General features: G+C 41.7%; 1 protein-coding gene across 1 annotated transcript in view; it reads left to right on the top strand.

Annotated features, from left to right (window-relative positions):
- TMEM255B (transmembrane protein 255B) overlaps nucleotides 1–27,574 on the top strand; it is a 79,515-nt gene that overhangs the window by 13,035 nt on the left and 38,906 nt on the right. The window contains exons 3-4 of the mRNA XM_075136552.1: nucleotides 903–965; nucleotides 19,880–19,969. Coding sequence (XP_074992653.1) covers nucleotides 903–965; nucleotides 19,880–19,969 — 153 coding nt within the window. The remainder of the gene's footprint in view (nucleotides 1–902; nucleotides 966–19,879; nucleotides 19,970–27,574) is intronic.

Raw genomic sequence — 27,574 nt, 5'->3', positions numbered from 1 at the left:
ACACTTGCACTCCAACTCTGGCTGCTTCTCAGTCTGCGGCCAGCTACATCTCAGGTGTGTGGCACCAAGGAGACCCCGTTTCTCCAAGCCCACGTGAGCCCAGTGGGGATCCTGACTCCAGGAAGGTCTGATGAAAGGCTGGTCTCACCTGTTGCTGCTTTACCTCATGTTAACCAGGAATCCAAGGAGTTTCTACCTCTCCAAACCTTCATGGGCCCATCATAAGGAGGGTGTTTTTCCTGCCAGCCTGGTGTTGAAGCAGCACTGGTAGGAACAGTAAGGCCAGCTTCAGCCTCCTTTCCTCCTCTCTCTCCTGTGACTGTTGGTACTGCAGCTGTACCATGTAGAAACTAACTGTACTGGTCCTTTTGGCATTTTAGCAAGAACTTTTTCTGGGATATGTGATAGCGTTTAGTCATTAAAATCAAAACAAACCCAACCCTAAGGGTTTAAACTTACGTCTATTGTGTGGCAACAACACATCCATTTTTTGAGGAAAACTGTTTGCCTGCAGTTACCTAAAGCTTTGCAATTTTCCAGAATAATGATGTATGGGCTAAATGTAAGTGTTCTTTTCTCCTACTTCACTTAATTTTTGCTTTATGCTGTGTAAAACTATATGTGACTGTGGTAACAGTAGCCAGGTTATAGAAGCGTATGTCTATACAGGCTTCCATTAACTACATGACAAGTTTTCCTCTGAAATATCAGAGTTGTGGTTCTGGTCATTCCCCATTACATTATATGATTTACGTCCAGCAGTAACTTCCACCCTTTCCCCTGACCTACCCCAATTAGCCCATCTGTATGATACATCAGCTCAGATATCACTGTAGTGCTTTGGTATGTTGACCAAATAAGCTGACCTCATGTGTTTCTATTGGTTTTGTTCTTTGCCTTAGCTTGGCTTTGGATCTTTCCTAGGGATTGTTGGCATCCACCTGGTAGAGAACAGAAGACAAATGGTAAGCAACAGCCCTTTTCATTTTCATTTTTTCGTATCAGAATGTCTTAAAAACACAAAAAGCAGGGATTTCCAGTTGACTTAAAACTGCTGCATCTGCGTCAAAATGCTAGTCACTTGTTTCACCATTTCTGAGAAGTTTCAGAGAAGCATGAATTGGCCAGTGAGTCCATCTGTACAGGGCAAGGGATGGTTTAACTTCTGATAGAAGCAGCCTGGTTTTTTTTACTGAATTACTTTACTGCTAGTTTAGTGAGTTGAATTGACCCAGGGCGGGATCAGATGAGTTCCAGAGCTTGGCCAGGACCATGTAGCTGGGAAAAAGATGGGAAGAGAGACAAAATGCATGGGTCGTGCCAGTTTGGGCAGCAACGAGCCACACAGTCAGCTCAACCGTAACAGGTGATCTCATCCTGCACAAGAAGTTTAAGTCAGGAACACTTTCCCGAAACTGTATGTTTTTAAAACAAGAAAAAACTCAGAGCTCTTGCTATCAAGATTCCCTGGCTAGGTCAGACAGGATCTGATGACACTGTGTGGTTTGTTTTTAGATTTAGCTTGGCTTTACAAACCCCTTGCTTTTATTTATGTGAGGAAGTGATAGAAAGTCCATGGGGCATCTGGGTAAAGGAAAGTGTGTAGGACTGGATTTGTGGAAAGTCTTACACTTTCCTTGCTCTCGGCAAAAAATGGCAGTGTCTTGGTTGAATAACAGCATGTCCAATGTGCACTTTACAGTAGACTGATTATAGCCAAGCATCATGAAATGTGATTAATTTCATAATGCAGAGCCTTCACTGGTATAAATCAAGAGTGGTGTTAAGCTCAGGGGAGGAAATGATGGACTTACTTTGCTTTTTACTAACAAGTGACTACTTTACTTCCAAGTAGTCTGTTGTGATTTCCTGTTTTCTTCTTCGTAAACACAGTCGTCTTGTCACTATTTGTAGGCAAAGCCCTTTCATAATATCACTTTTTTTGCATTGCCTTTAAGTTTCAGTGATGTATTTGGAATTATTCCCCTGCTTTTAACTTTTGTTTCTCGCTGGGTTTTCCAAAGGAATGAGATTTATAAAGCCATGATGTTTGCCCGTGTCTTTCTCTGTTCCCCATTCCATGTTTTGAACGTATTGACCAATTTCAGGCAAATTCAGCAGGGAGGTAGAGAACTTCAAAGGTATGCAGTTCCTTCAAGTTTTATAAAAATTCACAGGTGGGTGGAGGAGAGAATTATGAATTAGTTCCCCCTTGGTGGTAAATGCTGCAATGTCAGCTCATCTCTCATTAAACACTTGAGAATCCAAATGGCACATGACCTATGAGACACAAATCTGCAGCAGGCCTTGTTAATTTTGCTACTAAGAAAACAGCTTATTTGTTTTTAAGAACTATTGCTCCTGGTTTCTACATCAGAGACTAGGACGAACAGCAGGTTCCAAGTTGCAGACTCAGTGGAGGGCAGATGAAAATAGCTTTGTCTTCCACAGCATTCATGCTACTTTACTAACAGGCATAACATCTAGGGTTGTTTTATCTTTCAGTTTTTCTCTAATCTGCCTCTTAGTTTTCTATCGCTTCTGTCCTTAGCAGAAAGTAAAATGGCTGAAAAAGATGTAAGGTGGGTAAGCAGCGGTTAAACCATGTAATACTCAACGTGTTGTGTCATTTACGCAAGGACTGTGGAGAAATAAATGTCCAGTCTGTTTGGTATTAGTGCCTGTTTGCATTTCCCAGCATGGAATAAGGAAAACTGCTTTCTGCTCATAACACTTAGTGATGATCTGGCTGTTGAAAGATTGGGTTTTTGGGGAACAGACGAATAAAATAACTCGAAAGTTTAGTTATGCTTCTTGCCTTGAGTACCGTCCACATTGGGCTAAGCCTTTTAACACTATCTTCGCTAAGGCTGAGCTGCTTGTTTTCAAACGTTACGGAAATGAGATTGAAAGGGTTTATGTCATACTACAACTGAGGGCAGTAATTATTCCCCGGGGTGTAACTGAGTATATTCGATTGGAAGGGTTTAGAGCAGCTTTAACAAATTTGCAGCCATCAATAAAATTGTAAAGACTTATATAAGCACAGATACGTAACAGAAATGTCATATTCCTGTAACTAAAAATTCTATGCATTGCAGCAGAACAAAAGGGGGTGGGAAGGAAAAGAAATTGTTTACTCGATTGCTTCTATTTTAACTGGACTTCCCTTGAGCACTTACTGCAGTATAATTTAAGTTCAACCCAGTGTAGCTCTGACAATTGTCTGGCCCTTGTAATGACTCAATACTTCATTTTTGTTTTTTTAAATTGAAAATGAATGTAGATTCAATTACACTAGGAAAAAAAAAATCTATTTTAAATTGACCTTTTCTCCTTAAATCTATTTCTCTTTTTGTCTTGAAGTTCTATTTCCTTGTGACCCATCCTCTGTAAGTCCAGATTTATTCATGGTTGATGAAATGCTAAGAGCAATATGAAATATGTGATGGTTAGTAGAACTAGTCCAGCAAATATCCAGCACTCAATAAATGCGAGCATGGGGTTTGAGAAAGAACGAAAGCACAGTTTGGCAGAATGGACAATGGTTTGTTCTTAAAACACAACATTAATAATGTTGCACCTCTTTGACCTCGTTCTTGGCATCTCAGGGCCCATAGTGGGAGTTCAATGTGCTGACCAAGGTATAACCCTTAATTCAAAGGAACTGCTGCTTGCAGAAGGAGGCTCTGCCTCATTGACTAGCATGATTTCACTTCAGCTCTTAGCTTGGCACCAGCGGAACAAAATTTCCGTTTGACTAAAGATTTGCACTGATTTGGGATGTTTCTAACTGGCAAACAGCAGAAATAGAAGAATAATGTGTTGCTGTCTCTTTTTGCCTCTCTTGCCCCCTGCAAAGCAGCTCACGGATCAAAGAACAGGGTATAGCTGTAAGTTGTTTCGTTCCAAAGGCACACTTAGTCCAGCCAGATGGGTGGAAAATATATGATACCGCTTAAATCAAATGGATCTGATTGTAAGACATGAAGTGTCCTTGGTTGTTTGCTTGCTTGCCATCTCCTCACATTACAGTACAAAGTATTTCCAATTGGAAAATGAGATGCTGAAATTGCATGCAGAGATGGGGAAGACTGGATGCGCGGGGGGCTCATGAGCTGAGAGCAGTAAGTAGTGCTGAGGGAGTGCTGTAAAAGGTTTCTCCTCAGATAAATCTGGAGGTGGCATGAGCTAGCACCCAGAAATGAGGAACACTCTAAATGCGCAAAGTCGATGAGACACCATGTATGTTGTTTTAGCTAACCCGATGGATAAACCAAGCACTGGCTCACAGTTTCCACTCACACATCTTTCCAATGCCAGTCTCATCAAGCCGTACTGTTCACAGGGCTGAAAATGAGCATGCTGAAACTGTGGTGCCTGGAAGAGTGATGGGAGATGCAAAGGCACCATAATAACTGTCAGGATCTCGAACATTTGCAATATCACAGCGCTGCCTGCAAGAGCTCTTGGTAGGGTCGTGGAAGTCACCCGACAGTGGCGCAGCTATGGCAGAGAGCAGCAAAGGCAGGAAGGGGGTGGGAGGAGGTACAGGAGCATGAAGGACACAGAGAGGACAGGGAGGGGTCAGAGAAGCAGGAGTGACCCCTCAGGAAGTGTGAGTTAGTGCAAACCTTGGTACTACTTACAATGAAGACGTCTGAGACCTGAATTAATCCATTGCTGAGTCTTGCTTGCTTTTTCTTCATGCTAACACACAGTTAATTTTCTTGCTGACATGTCTAGGACATACTCAGATATAAATCTAATGCTCAGCTGGCTCAACTTGGTCCTTGACGACTTGTTCAGAGAGATGGTTGTAGTGATTTTAGCCGAGGAGACATTGCTTCTGACAAAAGTGGAATTTGAAAACATGAGGAAGGATAAAACATGGAGCTCTAGACACAAGCAGAAAATGCAAAACTATTTCTTCAGACTTCTCAAGGGATGCTCAGGTGCCTTAATATGCTTGCTTCCCGATCTCTGTCAACAATAATTAGATTTCAATTTAAGTGCTGAAAAGCAACTATAGCAGAAGTTGGAGAAACAAAGCAATAATTTTCTCTTCTATTTTCAGTTAATAGACTTCCTTGACAGTGCACGCATTCCTGCCCTGTGTTGAGATGTATGTGAGGTAGTATTCCAGTATTATCTCTGATTATTTTCTTGCCACTGGAATTTGCATCTGTTTCAGAAGAAAAGCTTTTTTAAAGGAGTTACATGTGTGAGCCATTTTTCAGAATTATAAGAGCCAAACCTCTTTCGCTTTTCAAACCTGATATATCTTGTAAATTGATTGTGTCCATCAGGAAAAGCCCACTGGACATTTCCAGTCCCAAGGTGGTGGTTATTAATATGTACACCAAAAAAAGATACTGATACGGATACCTACTCTGCTCTGTTCAAACATATTGTGCTTCATCTACTTTTTCAGGCAAATCGAACATTCTGGAAGAAACTGGCTTTAGTGCAGATTTTGATCAAAGATGCTAATTGCTGAGAGATTCCATATCACATATTAAGCTAATTAAAGCAGCTTGTTTACATAAAGAGAAAAATCATTACAATTCTGTAGATCTCCTGAGACTATCTTTGATGTTCCTGCACAAATAAATGGAAGAAGTCTTTATTGTAGTGCAGGGGAAATGCAGGTAATGTAAAGGCAATCATTGTCATTACCAAGGTATTATTTCTTTGTTGAACTCAAGCTTCAGAGAAAGTTAACAGCACTTCTTTTTTTCAGTGATTATTTTTTGTGTGCTCATATTTCACATAGTTCAGGGAAAAACAATTATCGCTGATGTAAAAATGATAATAATGGAACAAATTAGCAATTGTCCTTGTCTTGTTTAGCACCTTTGAAATGATTAAAACTGGAAAGACTTATTACTATCTTTTCAGTGATAAATGTGCGCTAGATTTTGTGGTGTGATCTAACTGCACATTTCAGAAACAGACGGTGAGATTTATGTAAAGATACAGGTTGACATGGACATTTGTATGAGCTCGAGCATGGCTCTTCTTTAGGTATCTGCATTCCTTTCAAAATATAACAGCATCTTATTAGGTGGTGAGATCAAGCAGCTTATTCTTTGAGAGCGTCTGCCTGCTCTCTCATGCCTAGCTCTTAGACCCCTGTAATGCGGTGCCCTTTGGAGGCATCTCGTTCTCTCCTTAGGTTCTGGAAGGAGCCTTAAAGGGTGATTTAGACTAGACTCTAGAGTTTTAGATAGCTAAGTGTGGTAAGAAGAATCCCATGTTGAGTGACAATTATATTTCTCTTCTATAATATCGAGATTACAAAAGATATCATACTATAACTCTGCCCAGTTTTGAGTTTAGAGCAGAGCAGCCTATGTATAGACTGTCCATCTCCTTTTATGCTATAAACAGGGTGCAGTCTTGGGTATTAGCTGCCTTATTTGGCAGGAATCAGCTTTGTGACCCCTTTTTAATCCTTTTTGGGAAGGATTTTGAATGTGGTCTATGCATGGCAGGTCTGGGAAATCTGTATTACTCCTTGTAATGCAGGAGAATATTCAGCAAAGTCATGGGTGGAGGCAAGGCAAATAACTGGAGATTTTGAAGGCTCAGTTATTTCAGCTGAAGAGGAGGAGGACAGGTGTATGTCTGTGGGCATGAAAGCACCATCCAAAGTGAAGGCAAGTGAAATTAAAAGAAGAAAATTTTATGGGCAATAAAAATGTAAATAATTGAAATGTTTATAATTTATTTTAGTTAGTATAATATTATGAGAAACATTATGCTGTTATTAGTATGATGTATTCCATGAATGAAGGACCAAGTAAAATATTTGGGATTGTTTTCAATGCAATTCTTTGACCTTGAGCATGTAAAGTGAGGATTTCCAATTTATAATAAATATATAAAGACACAGAGAGGTGTTCTTTTCTCCTCTTCCCTCCTTTCGTCCTTCCTCGATCTTGCCGACTCCTTCTTCTCCTCTTCCTTGCCCCAGCCAAAAATAGTTTCCACTGGATTAGTGAGTTAAAAGGTTCATAGCCAATTGAACATCAGACATAGCAAAAGTAACTGGTGGGGCTGCATGGCTGAGGTAGAGAAGAGTCTGTGGGAGGAGGGAACAGGACTTGTCCCTTTTGCTAGAAATAAAGTGTTATATGAACTCACTATGCCGTAAAATCATCATCTAAGTGCTGTCAGTGAGTTAAATGCCTGAAGTTAAATAGTATAAATTTCCCCACAGTGTGTTGAGAACTTTGAAGTTCAGGGACTTGGAGGCAAAAATAGATGCTTTCACTGTGTGAATTACCAAAGAAAGTGTGGGGGAATGTTTCAGCTCTTCTCTGCCTCGTTCCTTATGGAACAGCGTTTCATGTCGCGTATCTCCAGGTCTATGCTTTCAGATTTTACCAGTACAGATTCAACAGCTAGTTATGCAAATATTTATTTATATGTAAATATTATAATACATAAATGTACTATGATATTATAACCATATAATATATAACTTGTAATAAATGTTCACACATATATATATATATGTATTTACAACTGACGTGCTAGCAAATACCTGGCATAATGACAAAAAAGACTATGCCACTATGCCCCTGACTCTGTCTTTACTGTGCAAAGTGCTTTTTGCACTCTTTATAGCTGTGTCTGCCAGGATGGTTTAGCTGTTACATTTGTAATGGGAAGTACAGTCAGGTCTGTAGTAATCTTTCTGTTCCATCATCCGGGCTGTGTCTGTCTGACGTACCTAGAGAGGTGCCACCAAGTACATCCAGCTGCAGCCCAGCACAGTAGTTCTTTCCCTCTCATACAACCCTATGCTGATCTGTTGGTTGTACCAGTCCCAGGTCTTACCCACCCCAGCTTCCCCAGCTTGTGACCCAACAAAGCGTTAGCTCAGTCTCAGATAAGAAACTACCATGTTTTCACTGGTAGAAAGAAATGGAAAATTTATTACAAAGGGAAAAATTCAGGAAAGAGAGACTTTGGCTTCTATTTGGAGAGCTTTCTTGGCAACCAGAATGGCTTCAGTTTGCTTCTGGAAGCTTAAATTCTATAAAAACAGAAGGGAGATACATACCTACATATATATGAATATATGCATGCACCAGCACAGCTTATTTTTGACACTCCAATGTTTAAAGGCTGGCACTGTTCTTTTGAATCAGAGACTCAAGCCACCAATTCATTTTAAATCCTCCCATCTTATTAAGTAGAAGTCTTTTGGGATGTGGTTCCTTTAAGATCTGTGCTTGGAAACAGCACACAGAATTAAGTGCATAATAGGACACTTTTTAACTGCCAGTTTGTTTTCTTGTGCTGTTTATGTAATATAAGCATTACTGTCACACAGCTGAAAACAAAAGTAAACTTTATGACCCATGAAATGTGTTTGTGGAACAATAAAGAAATCAATTACTCTCCCTAGCAAGCAGGAGCAGGGGATAAAAAGTCTTGGTAGGGAATTTGGGGTGAGTGCTCGTGTGTGCAAGGTGGAGAAGGTGAGGTGGAGCGTGCCCTATGAAAAGGACAGGCGGTTTCTGATCTCGTTTTTGAAGAATGAGATCAAATTAAATGGATGAGTATCCCTGTTGGCCAGATATAATCTTCCACACTGCAGGTAGAACTTCACTACACGAAAGCTTGTAATTTAATTGTAATGCTTTTCTGATAAAGAGTGTGTGTTTCTTGAGAAGCCAATGCAGTCACTGTAATGTGAAAGAGGATTTGTGAAGATGCTAACAGACTGGTGTAAAAAAAGTTCTTGCTACTAAAACAGTGTCAGCTGTAGTAGTCTTGATCTGTGTCAATTCCACCATTTTTTACCAGGAAGCATAAACTTTTATGACACATGGTATGCTATTTATTTCTGGTTTATTGTTCTCATACTGCTCTGAACAGCTGCCTCTGTTTAAGTGATGAAATGATCTTGTTCCATTTTAATCAGTAAAAGAGCATCCATGAAAAGAAGTATGTGATGGATTCCTCTCATGTCAGCACTGCTGATCAGTGAATCTAAATTTATGTTTCACTTTTGTCCCCTTTCTTTTTAATGCTGTATTTAGTTTTTGCTTCTTGACTGTATTTGTTATCCGTAAATCTGTAATCATTTTTAACCATTCTTAGATAAGTTGATGTTTGCAAGGGGAAATTCTTACCAGTTTCAAGTGCTTACTGGACTAAGGCTTGCTTAGGCTGGTTCCAAAACCATTAGCATTTCTCCAGCTGTGAAATCCAGCTGATTTTTTTTTTCATCTCTATATAATATCACTCCATCAAATCCCAGGCATCCTTTTCTCCTTCCACATACTCCCCTCCCTCCTTTGCAAGTCCCAGGCAGTGACTGAAGGAAAGTACTGAAGTGAAGAGAAAGCAAATGTCAGAGCAGCCAACATCAAGGGAATGAAAGAAGTATTGACAAGATGTGGGTTTTGGCAGCACAGATACTTCCTCATCTAGGCTACCTCTATAGCCAGTGGAAAAAAAGACAGATACCATCAGAAGGTAATTCATCCCATTCTACAGTATGTGTAGAAGGTACCTGGAAGTGTCTGTCTCTCCATTGACTACAGAGGAGCATAGAAAACCACCTGAGACAAATACTTGTATTTTAAGAAGCTGGAGTTATGTATGATGAAATCTACCCCATAGGAGAATTTACTTAGCAGCTTCACCACATACAAAACACTACTCTTGGTACCACCCAGCGGCATGGATAAGAGCTACCGCTTCACTTTGGATGGAGCACCGCAACATGCCCCTTTCAGAAATGCATATTGAGGTTTCACACCCTCTACTTCTACTGAGCAGAGCCTAGCTGATTCCCAAATACAGGCCCATCTGCTTCGTGAAGGCATAATGTTCCCGTTTTTGGTATCCCCTAGTCTATACTTATATCCACACAAATGAATCAAGTCATGAGGATATAATACCAAATGCTCCAATAATTTTGGTCTCAGAAGTCATCTGGAGTCAGTTCATGTGATTTGCCATAGAACACGGCAACACACCCCTATGAAATAAAAAGCTAAAACCCATACAGATGTAAAAAGATGAAAATGAATGAAAAAGTATATTGCCAAAAGACAGCTCTTGAAATAAAGTAGTAATTTTGGGGTGCCAACTCTGATTCTGAAAGTGACTTTGGAATAGGGAGACAAGGACTCGCAAAACCAGGAGAAGATGGCCAGGGAGCAGTGTTGCCTGTAAAGGCACACTGCATCTGAACTGCTCTGGGAAGCCCCAGTGCCCCTCTACCTACCAGTAAGAAGCTGAAACAGGGGAAAGGGTTTGATCATATAGTCAGCACCCTGTTTAATGGGCTGAAGGAAAAGTAGAGCAGCTATTTAAACAAATCTCTTTAAAAGCAGCTAAAACATAGATGGAGCAGAGCATATGTATTGCACCTGCTCAGACTAGAGAGGGTCAGTCGTTAGGGTGGTTGTATGAGCTCAGACTAGGGAGGAAGTACAGCAGCACTGTTTGAGCTAAGTGAACCTGAGATGGGATGCTGCTGGCAGGAAATCAGTGTGGTAATGGTTACTGGGATATAAACAGGGGTCTTCAGATGCTGTGGGGGCTTAAAAGAGCACCGGTAATAAAACTAACGCTGCCCCAGGAAATTAAAAAAAAAGGACTTTTTTAGGTTGCCTTCTGTTTTTTGTCTTGGAAAATGTGAACCAAGTACAGTTCAGTTTTTCTTCCAACATTGTTTTAATAGTATCTGCTGGATTCCAGTAGCTGGAACTCTCCCAAACTCCCAAGGGACATGCCAGTGCATCATCAGTGGTGACAATTTTAACTGAGTCAAGACAAGTATTTACTCATCAGTGAATGAATTATCTGGAATTTAATATGTGTTCATTTACACATATATCAAATTCATTCTCTGATTGCAATATAACAGTGACTCCAGTTTTGAAGTCTAAATGCACAGAAACAGCTTGATATAGGTAATTTCATTCAGTAGGTTGGTCATTATAGTAAAGATTTGCTCATCAAACAATTTGAAATAATTTCCTGACTGTTTTAGGTCTGGTTTTGTAGCTAATATTAGATTATGAGAGAAGAAAGAATATATTAATCAGGTAACCCTTCTCAATAACTTTGTTTCATGTTTCATAGTGGCTATTGATTTAATTTCCGCCATTCTTGCATTGCTTGAAGATAAAAATACAGGAAAAGTCATCTTTATTTCATATAGCATCTTTCACAGAAACTGTATCTTCAAATGCTTTAGCATGTTAGAAGAAAAGACAAGATAAATTACAGAAAGAGTAGTGCAAAGTGGATTAATGCTCAAGATAGCATTTCTAGAGGGTGAAATCAACTGAAAGACCTAGACGGGAACTATCAGAGTTAACATACAAGGTTTTTATTTGGACAGTACAATGTTAAGGCAAAATGTTTCCATGCCATTTTTCTAGATGTCTGGAGTTGCAAAAGAGTTAAGCTGCTGTACTCAACCCATGTGAGAACAGCACAGCCGCTGCTGGCTGGCAGGGAGCGGGGAAGGAGGATGGGAGAGATGCTCTATGCGTGGATGGCCGGGGAAGCCTTGTGAGGAGTTTAACAACAGGAGTACTGAGGAGCAGTTTTGAACCATGGGCTTTCATGTCCTAAAGAGAAATGGCAAGCAAAGATGGCTGCTTGCGAGTGGCTGATTCATATAAGGTGATATCATTATGTCCCTATTGTACGAGGCAGTAGGTGAAGAGCCATAAAGGAGAGTTTCACAATTTTGAAATAAAAGCGTGGATTTAAGACTAATAGAGGCAGGGAGACAGTAACAAACATGCCGATGGATGCAGAAGTAACAATAGATGGATGCTTCTGGAACAGGATGCTGGATTGTGAAAACCATTAAGAAAGCCAAAAGTGATGGAGGAAGAAGTTGAGATGGGTTTTCCTGTGCTTCTCCTCAAGAAAATTCTTGTTTTGAAAAGATGTAGCGAAATGAGACTGAACCAAAGCCAGTTAAACGTTTAGTTAGTCAAATCTTGCAGGGAAATTTGCTGGGAAGAAATCACTGAGCATGTATGGAGATATCCATAGCAGAGTACCTGCAGCAGAGAATCCAGTGCTAATACTAGAAATAGAGAGAAAAGCAGAGAGGATGAATACTGCCCATTGACTCGGGTAAGCGTATTTGTAAATGTGTACAGACAATTATGCTGTATTATGCATTTAGGGAGAACACGATACGGACACCTGTTAATTTGCAGAGCTCCCTCAAGCTTCAGGTACTGAGAAGAACATGAAGCCTGCTGGTCACCATCTCATGCCTCCCACCATGCAGCGTGGCACTGCTGCCTCTCCCTTGCCCATGAGAGACTGGCCGCTGGATATTGTGTGGTATTGGGTTGCTCAGCTGTGCCCGATGAGAGATGTCCCAGAGCTTGGAGAGACAATGGCCTGTGTGGCAGCTAGCACATGCTATATCATTATGTACATTCCTCCACGACAGCTTGGCTGTGAGCCACCTCCTGTCTTTGGACCCAGCACACCTTCACACAACCCTGGGCATGTGTTGATACGATCAGATGCTAATTTCCCCCATCTCTATATCTGTCACAGCAAATGGTGCATATAAAGTTCCCAATAACTCAAGAAGTCTGTTTACCTGACCAGTAAAGAAACAGTCCCTGTCCTAAAGATGTCCGTGTGTGCCTGGAGGAGCTGGAGTAAGCAGGCTCAGATGCCTGTGCTCCCTTTCTTGTCTTACTCAAGCCCTCTTGGACTGGGGGAGAGCTGGGACTGTTAAGTTGCTCTGTGGCGCATTGCCTGACCGTGAGCACTTTGGTGGTCCCTTGCCCTTATGAGTAGCCTAATTGATGAACTATCTGCAAAAGTTGAGCATCAACACCACTGGAAGAGAAGAGAAAACAATATACATTAACTGTGCCTACATATGATATAAATTAACTGTGAATATCTAAGGCGTAACAAAAGATACTGCGAATTATGCCTTTCACCATTCTGCCCTTCAGGATATGGGTCAAGAAAAAAAGAGAAATTTTCTGAATGAAAATGCTGCCTTTGTTTTGAAAGTGGATTTTGATCTTGTTTTTTCTCCTTGGCATAATAATTGATACCTCTCATGTGGTTTCTGTATTCTTTCCCAACATTGGTTTATCTAATTAATTCTGCCTTTTTATGCATGTGAGGTTGCTTAAATTTCTCATGGGACCTCTCCCCTGCCTGTGTTACACCAACTGGCCTTTTCATGTTGCTATTTTTCATAATTATCCCTGACACGATACTGAAAAACGGGAAACTTACAGGCAGTAAAACAAAAGCCTCCTTGACCACAAACAGCAAAATAACCCCAGTCCTTATCATTTATTCATTACAGCTAAAGCCTAGCTTTTATTTTGATAATCCCTAGGAGGGCAAATTACCTGAAATACGTGAGACACTCTAATAGTTGCTGCCAGCACTTCTACCTCCTTCCCTTCTGTCTTGGCCACGTGGTTCCACCCGCTCTGGGTCTAACGCTCATCTCTCCTTACAGTTAAAGGATTTAACTCATTTGGGGGAACAAATACTTTTCTGCTTAGTGAGCAAATTGCCCTGGCTTGCTGTGTATTTGGGCAGGCACGGGAGCAGGTATGCAGGGACGCACCTCTTTGGGAGAGAGAGCAGGAGAGAGGCGGTACAGCAGGGAACCAAACGAAGGAGAGGAGAGCAAGATGCCATTTCAGATGGCCGTGAGCAGTCACACAGGCTCAGCTCTGTGCCCTGAGGTGCTATTAACAACAGCGAGAGGGAAGAAAATCTGAATCAAAGATCAGTGTTGTTGCTGATAATATTCAACAACGTATGACTGGACTTGCTGAATTCAACAGTGAAGATACTGTGGAAAGGCTGTAGGTTTCTAACTTGGTCACTAAACAGAAGACTTGATCTAAACGCCTGACAACATCATGTGTGCAGCGTCTCTCTCTGAAGGCTTTCCTGGTAATACAGGTATCTGCTGTGGGCATTGGCTACGTTATTAGGTGTATTACATTCAGAAGCAAGTTACGTGTTTATGCATGGGATCCCAGCCCCAGTCTTTGTCTTCCTGAGCTGTACCAAAACTGGTGCTCTTAAAACCAAGAGACATTTAGTGTTTACATTTTTTTCTCTCCTTCATCTGGAAGCCAGTTTAGGAAATAGTTCTTCAGGCATAGGTTGGGCAGTCATAAAAGTCTTTCATCATTACGAATTTGAGTAATTGTAACTAGTGCTATGACTGGAATTGGCGTTAATGAATAATGAACATAACATAATCCTATCTGCTATGGTGTGACAACCCTCCAGCCCAGCCTCAAGCACAGCAGCGCTGTTACTGAAGAACCAACCTTCGGAAAGAATAGGTTGGCAGGCCATAAATTGTGAAGCACGTTACCTGGTGTGGCGAGAAACCTCCTAATTAGGCCAGTTGTGAAAACTGACATAGTAGGAGCCATGCCTGAGCTTATTTTTCATCACAGCAGCAAAACTTCTGTCCCAAGGGCAGGGGAAAAAGGTGGCCGTTGTGGGAGGGGAAGGGACCACACAGGAGAGGACTTTCCAAATTAGAGAAAATGAACTCACGATTAAAAGTACTTTATATTGTCTCACCTCACAAGACAGGCAGCGTTTAGTTGATAGCAGCATTGGAAATGCAATTCAGTGAGTTTAATTGTCTTAGTGTTGCGGGCTATTAAGCTACAGCTTAGTGTTGCTGAGGTGCATGGTAACAGGTGCAGCTCCTGGTTGAGATTGCACCAGGCTGAGATTGCACCTGCTTGAGATTGGGAAGTCATTCTCTGTTTTGGATTTGTGACATAGTTTTTGTAAACTTCTGCTCTTACATCTTCATCCTCAGTGTACTGAAAAAGTGCAGCGGATTTGTTTAAGCCTATATTATGTTCGGAGCTTGGAGACGTAGGGAAATCAAACCTGTGAAAATGCCCATAGAATTAAACTGTATTTTGGGGAATGTAATGTTAGGGGCAGCCTACAACAAACTGCCCCATGCATTTCTTTTCCAGATACATTTGCTTGAACCTGTGTGGGGATAAAAAGGGCTTTACAAACCTGTGGCATAACATTTACACAGCCTCTTGCAAAGCCTTCACTTTCCAGAGCAAAAGGTATTGGATGACAGTGTTTCTCAATTTACAGTGATGAAGGTAATTGTGATTCTTCCTCTGCCTGGAAAAAAATCCCAGAGAGACTTGATGAACAGCACGATGGTTGGAGACATTGGGGGCTGTGCAATGCAAAAATAGCCATTTAGCATGAACAAAGTGAGTCTGTTAGATATAATGTAACTTATATCTGATAGCAAGGTAATTTGGAAAACAAAAATCCATGCAGATCTACTTAGTCTAAATTGGGAGAATGAGGCATCTCACACAGCATCTGGTGCTAGAAGTGACTGTCACTATCTGAGCAGTTGTGCTTTTTGACTGAAGGCAGGTAAGGGCTAAATGAGAGCCATGAGGAAACCAGGTATGTGCGAGAACGGAGACCTGGAGCCTAGGGAGCCTCACAGAGGTGTTTCACAGGGATGTTGGAAACAGCCGGCGAGGTACCAGCCTGGTACCAGCGAGGTACCAGAGCTGAGCCCTGTAGCAAGCGGGTGCTTGTGCTGGGGAGCGATGTGATTTTCTGTGCGTCTGCTGGCGAACGCTGGCTGCACGTCTCCGCGTGTCACACAGCGGGGACACGGTGCCAGCAGCGTGTGATTCAGCACACAAAGTGCCTGGGGACCTGAGGTGTGGTGCATACGTGAGAGCGTGGCTGCAGCCAGGGTGGCCGCATCAGACTCCCCATTGGGAGTCCACGCCTGGCAATCGTTGTGGGAGACTGTTAATTGCCAAGTGCTCGTGCCAGGTGCATTTCTGACAGCTGAACAGCGTCCGTGACCAGCTTCCACGGCCACGGGGTGTCCCCTGGCTCTGCTGCCTTCACTAGGCTTGCTTGCACGGCAGGGTGACACAGTGCAGCCAGTGGTGCTGTATGCCTGCTGAAGGACAAGAGGTTGTCTAAGACAGGTGAATTCTGCAATAAGATGCATGCCTCTTCTGAAAGAAGTCAGCATGCAAGAATTTAGCAGTCCAGCCTTTCACTAGTTCTGCATTTTTGAATGTTTTCATATTTCTGTGACATGACTGAAGATAACAGCTCTTCAGTTAATCTGCAAAAGTCCCTTATTCTAAGTGCTATTTTGCTCTCCCTTTTGCTAAAACACCTCTGTTAAACAACTGGCTTTTGGTTTTGATTGTTAGGCCTACACAGTACAGTTTTCACTGTTTAATAACTGGCTTCATGGTTCCCTTGTAAATAACCAAATTATTGTATTTTGTACCAGAACCAGGAGTACACGTGTTCTGATAATAACAGCTGTAGAGAAACCTGGCTGAAGAACAATGGAACAGCAAGAGCAAAACTGTTTCTTGAATAACTGTTAAAATATGTTGTTATAAATAATGAAGTTTTTCTGACAAAACATACTGCTATTAAAAATGGAGATGAGATGATGTAATGGATCAGAATTTATTTTTTTAAAAGTGCTATTTCTTTTACCTATCAACAAAAATTCTCTATGTTTAAATGAACTGCACTGCTTTTCTTTCTTGACAGTGCTAGGCTCATGAACTCACAACTCCAGCAATCATCTACCACTCAGGAAAATTAGCTTTTGAATTTACAACAGCTCTTCATTTGGCTGTCTTGGCTGCAGTTTTTAGAAGTAATTAATTTTGTACTTTGTTTATGTGTTTCTCACATTCTCAATAAGCAATGGGAGGTTTGAGAGAGAATATAAATCTGTAATTTTACTTTAAGGATTTCTTCATGTTGTTCTTGTATTATTACTTCTTTTATCATTCTAATACCTATAGAAGTCAATTTAAGTCATAAGAACCCTTGAGTGTCACATTCTGCCACTTAGGCATTGTAATAAATATTACTTCAGTCAAGGAAAGGCCCTCTTCATTTCAAAGGGACCACTCACTGAAGTAGTTGCTAGTAAGCATGGATAAGAACAGCAGACTCTCTCTGACAACCTTTGACTTGCACACAACTCCTTGAATGGGTAGATGCTCACCAATATGACTGAGGAGTGCAAAGCCAATTCTATAGCTTCTGTCTATACTACAATTTACTGTGCACCTTTATATGTGGTCTCTTATTGCTATATGGTGAAACTGAAAGGCCAGCATACTCATTAGGTGATTTAAGCTATCTCCATGAGTGGAAAACGTTGGTTTGGGGATTGTAGATCATCAATAAGTCGCTCATGTGTGAAATGAAAAGCCACCTTGAGGTCAGCTTCCAGTAAATTTCATCCTGAGCTCAGGCAATTCAGAAACACCCGGCTAAGCCCACTAATTATTTGATTGACTGCTATGACTTGAAAAACAAGATAGAGGTATCAGACAATAATGACTTAATCTGAACTTTCAAACACCGCTGCTTTTTCAAATAAAGAGATCAGGGTCCGTAGCAAATGCAGCTGCCACAGGGCAGCACAGCCACTGATCTGCAGTGATAGTAGCTCTCTACAAGGAGCCCACAGCCTTCTTGATGTGGCGAGTTGCATGCCAAGATCTTTAGACAAACAGATTCACGAGACATGACCCGCCGTACTGGGGGGCCGAGGGATAGCAGAGGTTGCAGGGCGATGCAGCCAACAGTGCTTTCTTAGGGTTTCTGCCTCCTTACGGCAGGGTGGAGCTGGCTGCGGGGGGGATGCAGCGGGTTCCCGAGATCAGGCAGTGCCGTCGGCCTCAGCCACTTGTGTGAGCCTCTTTCCTCCCCACACTGGGGATTCAGATTACACAGCAATCCCTGCGGCAGTGCTGGCTCGCCTCTGATTGCATGATCTAAGAGCCATGACTTAATGGGAGATTAAAAGAGTGTATCAGAAAGCATTTGAAAGCTGTGATTCTTCTGCTTTTAAGTTGTACTTTTTCCTGATTCCGTGAGAGCTCTGATTTCCAGATGTTTGATATTGCTTTGATCTGTGTGTCCAACGCTAGGGGCTTGTAAGGCTGTAATTTCTTACCTGCCCAATATGCATTTCTTTGAGGAAGTCACCAATGCTCCGTCCCCTGTTGAGACTATTGACATTGTACTGTTCTTAGCCTAACATAAGCTAAGGAGTCCCTTTTTCAAGTGAGTTTGTGATGCCTTACAAATTTTACACATGTGAAAACAGTATTTAGGTAATGCAGATATGAATTTTGTATAGGCAAAAGGGATATATGAATTGTATGGATGTAATTTTAGAAATCTATACCTGAGCATTTCTGAAATACGTGTTGTGAAGGAGCGATTAATGACTGGTAAATAACAAAGAGGTTCCAAATTCTTCACTGAAACCCTGGTCCGTGTGCTCTATCAATTAAGGATGCTGTCCTGTCAGTTTTCAAGGGAATTTTTTAATCTCTTGCAGTCATTAACTATAGCTTAATATTGTTGTAAATTAAAATTAAGCTATCATATAGGATGTTTCTGAGCGTTCCTCTTGTGACTTCACATCAGAAATGCCAGAGATGTGAGAGATGTACATTAAATTATATTAAAAACATAGCCAGAGAGTGCACATTAGGTTCACCTTATATCCTGCAGGTACCCACTCATCCAAACTCAAGGTACAGGGTCCTCAAAGTCACAAAACCTTCTAATCTGAGTGAGGAAGGAGTGACAGCATCTCTCCCTCATCTGATGGTGTTGGGGCTAATGAGGCCAAGGGGAGCACCTTGCCAAGCACACACAGGGTTTCTCTTTCAGGACTCTCTCCATCTCACCTCGCTCACAGCACCGCATCCTTCAGACATGCCCTCAGAACAAGCCCGTGCTGTCTAAAGAGTGTGCTAACAGCACGCTGACTGGTCTCTGATGGAGATGCATGCCAGTGCTCGGCCTTTCCGAGTCGTATTGCTCTCTTCAGAGTGAACTGGGCAGTACGCTTGCCATATCTGGGGTTGTGCTAGCCCTGCAGTTGCTGCTAGAGCTGCAGCTGTAGTCATCCTCAGAGATAAAGTGGGCACGGCTAGCAGGGGCCTCAGCATGCCCAGCCTGCTGCACAGCCTTTTCCCCGAGCCCTCCCTACCACCACCACCACTTGTGCTAGAGCAGTGCTCTAGCGTTACACCATTCGCAGTCCCGTTGATAATCAATTAATAATGCTTAATGAATGAAGCAGCTTGGGAGGTAAAATGAGGTCTGAAGCTATGGCTGGTAGGCTGTCAAAGACAGTGTGGAGTCTGCGCTGCAGCTGGGACATGTACTGAGCTCTGCTGTGCTCTGCCGTGCCCTCTCTGAGACTGAGGGGCAGGCTGGGAGCCCCAACAAGGGCAGGGGCCAAGGCAGCACACCTCAGCCCTTCCAGAGGTACCAGTCCTATGAGTCTCTGATTTTCTTGTGGCGTAAGGTATCATAAGCTATTTGGGATGATAAAAGCTTTCTGAGAGTTCGCGGGCTAGTTATTAACTTACTACAATGTCTTTATTTGTATGTGTGAACTACTACCACTGTAGTAAAGCTCTAGAGATTGATGTGAGCCAACAGGAACATGGCTTTTTGCCATGCTCCCTATGGACACCACTGCTGTTTTATTAAATAAGTTGATTTAGAAGAAATCACAATTGAATTTAATAACTCTTACAGCTGACCTAATTTTCTCTAGAAAGATTTAAGCTTTTCTAGTAGACTTGATGGTATGTCAACCCAGCATCAAGAATTTCTGCCTTTTTTCTACTGCGTGACTGGCATCCTGCCACACTGATCTAAAGTGAATTACAGCAGGTGGAAAAGTCGTTTAAGAATACTATACAAATTAGTGTAATGTTTTACTTAAAGAATTATATTGAAGACATTACTCAATCTGTTTTTCTCTTCTCAGTTAGTAGCCTCCATCGTGTTTATCAGCTTTGGCGTGGTAGCAGCGTTCTGTTGTGCAATAGTTGATGGAGTGTTTGCAGCACGACACATAGTAAGTACAGTGATTTTCTGTCATCTTTCATTTTTGATTACTTATGTCATTTCTAGCAGGAAAGCATTTTCTTTTGGTTTATGTCTAGCAGCATATTAGCTTTTTTGATAGTTCTCCTTGTTGGAGAAATGTCTTTTGGCAAAAAATCGACAGGAAAGCCCATCATGCCAATACTCAGAGATGGTGCCAACTGCTTATTCATCTCTCAGGGAGTTCCAAATACAGAGGTGATGTAAAATGATGTAATGACAGGCATGCTAAAATGCATACCTGCCTAGGAAAGGGAAGACACTTCAGCCCCTACCAGTATTTGTTTCCTTTTGCACAAAGGCTTTGTGGGCACGATAAGGATTTGGAACACACCAGATGGTGATGAGCACCAGAAGTCCCCATGGGATCTTTACAGGGAAGTGGATTGCAACAGCACAAAGAGAACATTTTGTTGGAGCAAAGACAGCAGCGGAGTGGCAGGCTTTGGTTAGAGGTAGTATGAAAGGGGAACCTACTGAGTGACAAACAACCCAAAATCCACCATCTGCCTGCCATCAAAGGGGGGGTGGGTCATTTAACCAGAGTGACTAGTATTTCTAGTGTGTTTTCAAAACCCAGTCCTCCTTCTTCCCCCAAACCTGTTGCCATCTCTGCTTCAAAAGGACATCCACAGTACTGCAGTAGCAGTAGTGTTAGTAGTAGTTCTCATTACTGTCTATGAGTGCCTAGGAGTCTTTCTCATGACCTTCTTGTGTAAGTGCTAGACAAACTTAGAACAAAGTGGTTTTTTTGGTTTTGGCTCGCAGAGTTAAAATTAAAATATTAGACAAAAAGGATCAATAGAAGAACAAGACAGACTGGGTTGTGGGGTCATTTGAATTTGCCAGTTTACATGTTAGATGTGTTGTTTGCTGTTCTATCTTTTGTGACAGAATGCCTAAAAATCAGTCTAAACCCAACCTTTTAATTGAGCTTTGATTTCCAAAAGCATAAGGAAATAATTAGTTATATATTTTAATAGACACTAGAACTCAAATGTAGTGTGCTGCATAATACAGCAAGTATGATGGTATACGACCCCCTCACTGCTATGAAATATCATGGGCCTGTTCATCTTTCTGCTTATGTTCGTTGAGGAGCGGCATAACATCACTGGCATCAGTAGAACTATGCTTAATTTTCCGTTAGTGAATGCATCAGAATAATTAGGCTTTGGATCATTTGGAGCATAAAGCTGTAAACTGATTTCTCTTTTACTGTGATTGAAGAGGACTTTAAACCAAATGTGGGCTTCAGAACCTCACGTGCATTGCACAAGGAAGGAGACGTCTATTGATATAAACAACTGAGTTGTGCAATTTGAGCATGAATAAACACTCTGGATTGTAATCATGTTTTGTGCTAAACAGACCCTGCCAGATGCTGAAGTGGCCTGCTTTTACTCAGATTCGCCCTGCTGTTGCTCTGGATGACACTTGGTACAACTTTGTCTCTGACTAGCATGAGCCCAGGGAGCCTTTCCACGGCTCTATTTAAAAGAGGAGTGGAACAGATTCCTACTTAGGTTTCCTGCTCCTGAAAATTCAGTGGTTGTGCCCCAGAAAACCATTGCCACTTACTCAAATATTGAACCTGTCTCCTGATTTCCCAGGAACCAGACTTATTTTTGTCCTGCTTCAATGTGATCATTAGAAAGTGTTCAGACAGCACTTGTACAGTCTTACACTTTATAACTGCAGTGCAACCGTGCAGCCACAGCCCCCACTGCTGAGATTAGACACGACCTCGCCTTCTCTGAGGCGAGTTGCTGTGTCAGAGGACAGTGTGTGTGCCCAATCTCAAACACAGGGACAGGCATCGCCCCTGTCATCTTTCTAGGTGTTTCCTTTGTCAGTTTGCACTCTTTTGGCTTTAAGTTCCTTTCACATACATTACTTAGCTGTTCTAGAAATGACACTGCTTCCTATCTAAATCAAACAACAATATCATATTCGAATATTATTGTACCCTTATATCTGGAGAAACAGCATCTCACACGTAATACCTAGAGTTTATATTTGCCTCCTCTTTACTGCAGCATAAATAGCTGCGTGGCATTGCTTGCTGTCATGACATGCCCTTGATGTGTTGTTACGGGTACATCATTGTAGTGCTCATTGCAGTGCTCTCCAGGGAGAAAGCGGGCCAGCGAGTTGTCGTAGGAGAGCACCAAGGCACAAAGTCATTGCACTCACCCAAGAAGAAAGCATCTCACGATCTTGGGTGCAGTTCTGTACCTGGCTAAGTCAGTGACTGGGTATGACTGCATCATCTGTGCAGACTGGAAGGGACTGGTCACCATCCAGCCATCCCTCAGGGTGCTGGAGACGTACAACCCGATGACATGAACCTGCTTCAGTCACGGCATGACATGCTTCATGGAAAGCCGTTTCCAGCTGTTTGCGCTTGGGCTGAGTTTTGTTTATCACATCTGTCTCTTCTGGTCTCCTTCACATATTACAGAAGAAAGAAGTACTTAGTAGTAGCGTTTGTTGGAAGACTAATTTGTGTGTCAACATGATCATACTCACTTCGTCTCATTCTCCTCCTCTGTCTAATAAGGAGCTTAATAGGATCAGGTGAAATAAAGGTGTACATCACCTAATTTCTCTGACTAACACACCTGGGGAAATCTGTAGGGGTGGTAAGTACACTCCCAATATGGTTTACAGGAACAGTGGGGCCTTATCAAAAGAAGGGGTGTCATGCAGACTACGGTGTCATTATCATTGCGTTACGCCCCCTTTGCGTCACAGCTGATTTCCTTCAGGGAGAGCAGTAACGCCAGGTTCAGTCCATTCCCCACAGGCCAGGACCAGCCATTTTCAGACCTGTGTTGTGCTGTTGCTACTTTGGCCACTGCCTTTGGGGGATAACTGCTGGAGAATGGGACTAAACTGTCCTCCATTCAGGGAAAGGACAGACTCCTGGCCTGCCAGAGCAGGTGCCCAGGTCTACACTAAAGCCATAAAGTTTTCACGAGGAGGAGTTGGGCAGTGTTCATTTTTCTGTCTCCAGTATCAGGGTGCTGATACCAAGGCTCCAGGTCCCTTTTCTCCCAGAGGGAGAAGTACTTCCTAGCTGAAGCCAGGCAGGCTTCAGGCTGACAACAAATACAACATCCTCCTTCACATCAATTTGGAATAAGAAATGTCTCCTGTTTTTCATTTTATTTTTAACTTCATTTGAGTTGGGAGGGATGTGAAGAAGGCAAATTACGTTATTATAGATATTTCTTAGTGTGTGCCTGCTGTCAAATGGAGACTATTACTGTTGCACATTTTTTCCTGCTCTTGTGAGACTGTGGACAGAATAATAAAATACTTTCTCTGTTTTATTTTCTTCCCAAGAAGGCATAAAATTGACAAAAATTCTTCCAAGAAAGGGATGTATTTCAGAAAAGAGATATTTGAATTATTTAAGACTCATTTTAAAACACTTTGCTTAATAGAAAGCTCTGGAGCACAGCACTTATAAAACTAAGAACACTGAAGCAAAAATAGCTTGATTTAAAATAGCAGTAGCTTATTTAAAAAATAATGCAGATGTAATTTACTGTGTAAAGTTAATTTCACCATTGGTCCCTTTAGCTGCACTTTTCACCTTCAAAACAAAAAAGAAGCCACAATCAAATGAAACAAATCAAAGCTGGAACTAATGTGCAGTGATGTTATTTCAGAAAAATATAGTGATCACGGGAATCCATTATCTGAATTTGTGTTTGCTTGAGATGTTTTGTTATTTAGCAGATGAGAATAGCCTAGCTGCGCAACAGCTAATGGAGATCATTCAACAGCCTCCTCTCACTAGACAGGGAGACCCTCTGTCCCACCTCACATACACATTCCCTGCAGTACCTACTATCCTCCTATCCATGACTGCAAGCCTCAGCCACATGATCCTTAGCTTTGCAGGTATCCCCCAGGCAGAACCTAAAATAGCCAGCAGCAAGAAATCCAGTTATGAAGTGAGGAAATATTGCCTACAAGAGCTTCTTGAGAAGGTTAGGAAGATGACAGGTAGCAAAAGCATGGGCAGATATTTTAAGCTGTGGAGACAAATGCTTTGTATCAATCTTTTACATGCTCAGCTGGGGATCATGGAACTGACACATGACCAGTCGCGTTTTCCTGAAATATGGGATAAAAAGAGACTCTGACGTGCCTGAAAGCTGTAGGAGAAACCAAGGGCTCAGGCAGGTGAAGTCCTCTCTGCTTGACTATAAGAACTGCTTTTTGATCTTGTAGAGTGGAATTCATAGACTACATGCGGACAGATTTATTAGAGGGGATCCACCAAAAAGAAAAAGCAGGGCTGAAGGGCTTGGGACAATACCAGTGAGAACACCAGAAGATACAGCAGTGAAATTGCAACTTGGGACGGTTGCCATTACCCTTTCCCTACGCAGCTCTTTAGCTTTGTCTTCTCTGTAATAATTCTTCAGCTAGTTCAATACAGCAGTAAATATACCCCTAAACCTTCCTTTCTTCTCATTGAACAAGCCCAGTTCCTTCAACCTGTCCTGGTACATCCTGTACTTCAGTCTTCTGATCATTTAGCAACCCTCCGCTGGTCATACTGTAATTTGTAAAGGTCTTTCTTATATTGGAGAGGGATTAAAATTGGACACCATATGAGATGTGGCCTCATGAGTGTTCAGCAAAAAGGAATAATCACTTCCTCCAGCCTCCTGGTGATGGTTTGCTAATGCAGCCCAGTACGCAGTTGGCCATCACTTTTGCAAAAGCACCCTCCTAATATATGTTCAACTTTTCCACAAACACATCCGTTTTTTTCTTTGCCAAGCTGCTACCTAGTCAGCTTGAACTGTTGCCTGGGGTTATTCCAGCTCAGATGCAGGATTTTATATTGATGCTGTACAAAAACTAATAGAATACAGTCAAAGAATTTAGATTCAGGTTCAACTATTTTTAAAGATGCGCTAGATTTCTAAATTTCTATAACCAACAGAAAAGAACAAAAAATTTTGGATGATCTATTAATTGCCATTTCATTACTATTTTTGGCTTTCTTTTAAGCATGAACTGGGCTGAATTTTCTGTGTTTATAAAACCTAAAACTTTGATAATGACCCTTACGTACCTTATCATTAATTACTACTACATCCTCTTAGCTGAAGTTCTATTTTAATGCAGTTTATGGTCAGGCATGAACTTGCTTTAAAAGGAAGTGATTTCTAAGAGCGTCTGATTTTATGTGGTGCAACGAAGAGACAGCATAAATCTACGGATCAGAACTGCTGCACGTACGCACTGTCCTGTCCCCTTGTGCTTGGAACTGGGTTCCTCTGCCACACAGAGCTGTAAGGTTCGGCGAAAAGCTCAGCCAAGGGCTGTGTAGCTAAAGTGTCTTAGAAGTGCTTCCAAGATGTTCCTCTGAAATAGTCATTATTTCAGGGGCCTCCTAAAAGCAGTCTCCATGTTTTTTATCTGGGTGGGTTGAATGGACATATCTTTGAATGAATGCTTGGATAGGGTAATGGATGGTGACCCTTTGAAAGATTATAAGCTGCTTACAACTTCTGGTTCTGAATGGTGAAGTGACAAATCGGCAGAATAATCTGATGCACTTCAGGTTAGCTTTTACAGGTAGCCAACAACATGGCTTACTTCATTACTTTATTACTAACAATTTGAGAAAACACCATGATAAGGTACTATATTAGGAACTGAAACCTGAAATGGACTACGCTAAGGGAAATCACGTTATAAGAGCCTGAGGAGAAGAACATCTTGCTCTGTTATTTTGCAATTTCATACCTCTATTTTTATACAGATAGACCCTAATCCATTCAAGAATTTTCTTAAGTGTCCATAAATAAGAAACTGAGAAAGTGGTGGAATGTGAAATATTGGGAAAACTGGTCCAGAGAAAGGAAAAAATCCTTTTATCCATAAGATTATCCTGCCCAAGATCAGTGGGGGTTTGCTCATCTTCACTAGAAACCACAAACCCAAATGGTTGCTTTGTTTATGGAGATCTGGGGACTTTTTTGTTCTTGCTACAGACTGCCTTGGGTCATAGTAGTGAAATGGCAGAGGAGTGAGAGATCATCTGTAGGTTTTTCGTGATGTAGGATAATTCTGTAAACAGTAGTTATTCTGAAGGAGACTAGATCCCAACTGTAACGCCTCTGGGATAAAAATATGTTGCAGTGGCTTTGAAATCATGTATTGTATATACACATGGTAAGTGATCTTGTCTAGCTGAAGCATTTTAATGTGACTACATATATATAGAGGAGAGGCTTCTTGGTGCCTTAGGCATGACATCACTCACTTCAAGAAAAGGTTCAAATCCCATCCTGCCTAAAAGCAGAAACATTAGATTCTGATTTACAATAGCAGATTCTCACAAGCTGTTCTCAACACTTCAGATGTGCAAGAATTGGAACAGAAAAAGAGTCAGGGTCCAATCCTGCGCTCCCATTTTGCACTCTTTCTGACTTTATGTCTATGTGCCAGCTTTACATCGATGACTGAAGTTATCAAAACTCCTGTAGCTGTTAGAGGAATATGTGTGTAAGGAAAAGGAGGGTGCTGTGGAAAGGCAGAGTTGCTTGTCTATCATGAGATCTAAAATGCGTATCAAACCAGGCAGTTTGTCCCTTGGATTCCTCTCCTCTTCTGCAAAGCCACTTCTGTGTCACATTGATTTGATTTCATTTTCAGCTGATCTAGTTTCTTCCTCTTGATAGCGGTGGCTTAAGGAGTTAATTAAAATAGAACATACCATGAAGCACTAAGCTCTGAAATGAACCTGTAGCTGAACTGGAGGACGCTACAACACTTATCCCTAGCATGGGACCTTCACCCACATGGTTTAAGTGCAGCTTGTGGATTGCTGAAGTGTATCAGCTGGGTAATTATTATAGATTTGGGAGTTTAGAAACTAAACCTGAGATATTTGTCTTCTCGTTATGTATGTTAACTGAAAATACTGGTTAGTAAAAGTGGCACTATGTAAACTCACCTTCTGGGAAGCATAGGGGGGAAAATGAAGTCTTTCATCTGGGAGATGCTGATGCAAATTGGGCTCTGGTTGGTAGAGCTCAAAAGCTGCTGTACTAAGTAATATCAAGATGGCAGCCCCCATCCAGTGAACAAATAACTACGTTATAAAACTGCAGTCCCAGCCAACCCTGGCAAAAAATAATGTGAGTGGGTGTGGGTTTTGGTTCTTTCAGCTTGTCCAAAGGATTTAGATCAGGGCTGTTTTGCACTGTACCTTTCTGTGCTACAGAAACCAGATCAGGGAGTTGAGTGCTGCTTTCTTCTCACAGAAAGCATGTGTAAAATACTCTTAGTTATGTGGTATTTTATGCCTTTAGACCGAGAAGCTGCGAAATCACCGTGGCCACTTGGTGCTCTAGCTTCCCGCCCGAGGGGAACAGGGAAGCTGCATTAGCACTCTGAGGTTTATCAGTCTCAGCAAACATCAGCACTTCCAGTGTTTTACGGGTTACAGAGTACAGGTCAGCTGTCCACGGTAAAATATGTGTGGGATTTTAAATAAGGGTGGCTGTCAAAAAGTGGTACCCTCCTTCCCCTGGTT

The sequence above is a fragment of the Calonectris borealis genome, chromosome 1 (assembly GCF_964195595.1).
Source record: "Calonectris borealis chromosome 1, bCalBor7.hap1.2, whole genome shotgun sequence".
NCBI classification, from domain to species: Eukaryota; Metazoa; Chordata; class Aves; order Procellariiformes; family Procellariidae; genus Calonectris; species Calonectris borealis.
The sequence above is the reverse complement of the archived record's forward strand: the minus strand, read 5'-3'. Positions and strand labels throughout refer to the sequence as shown.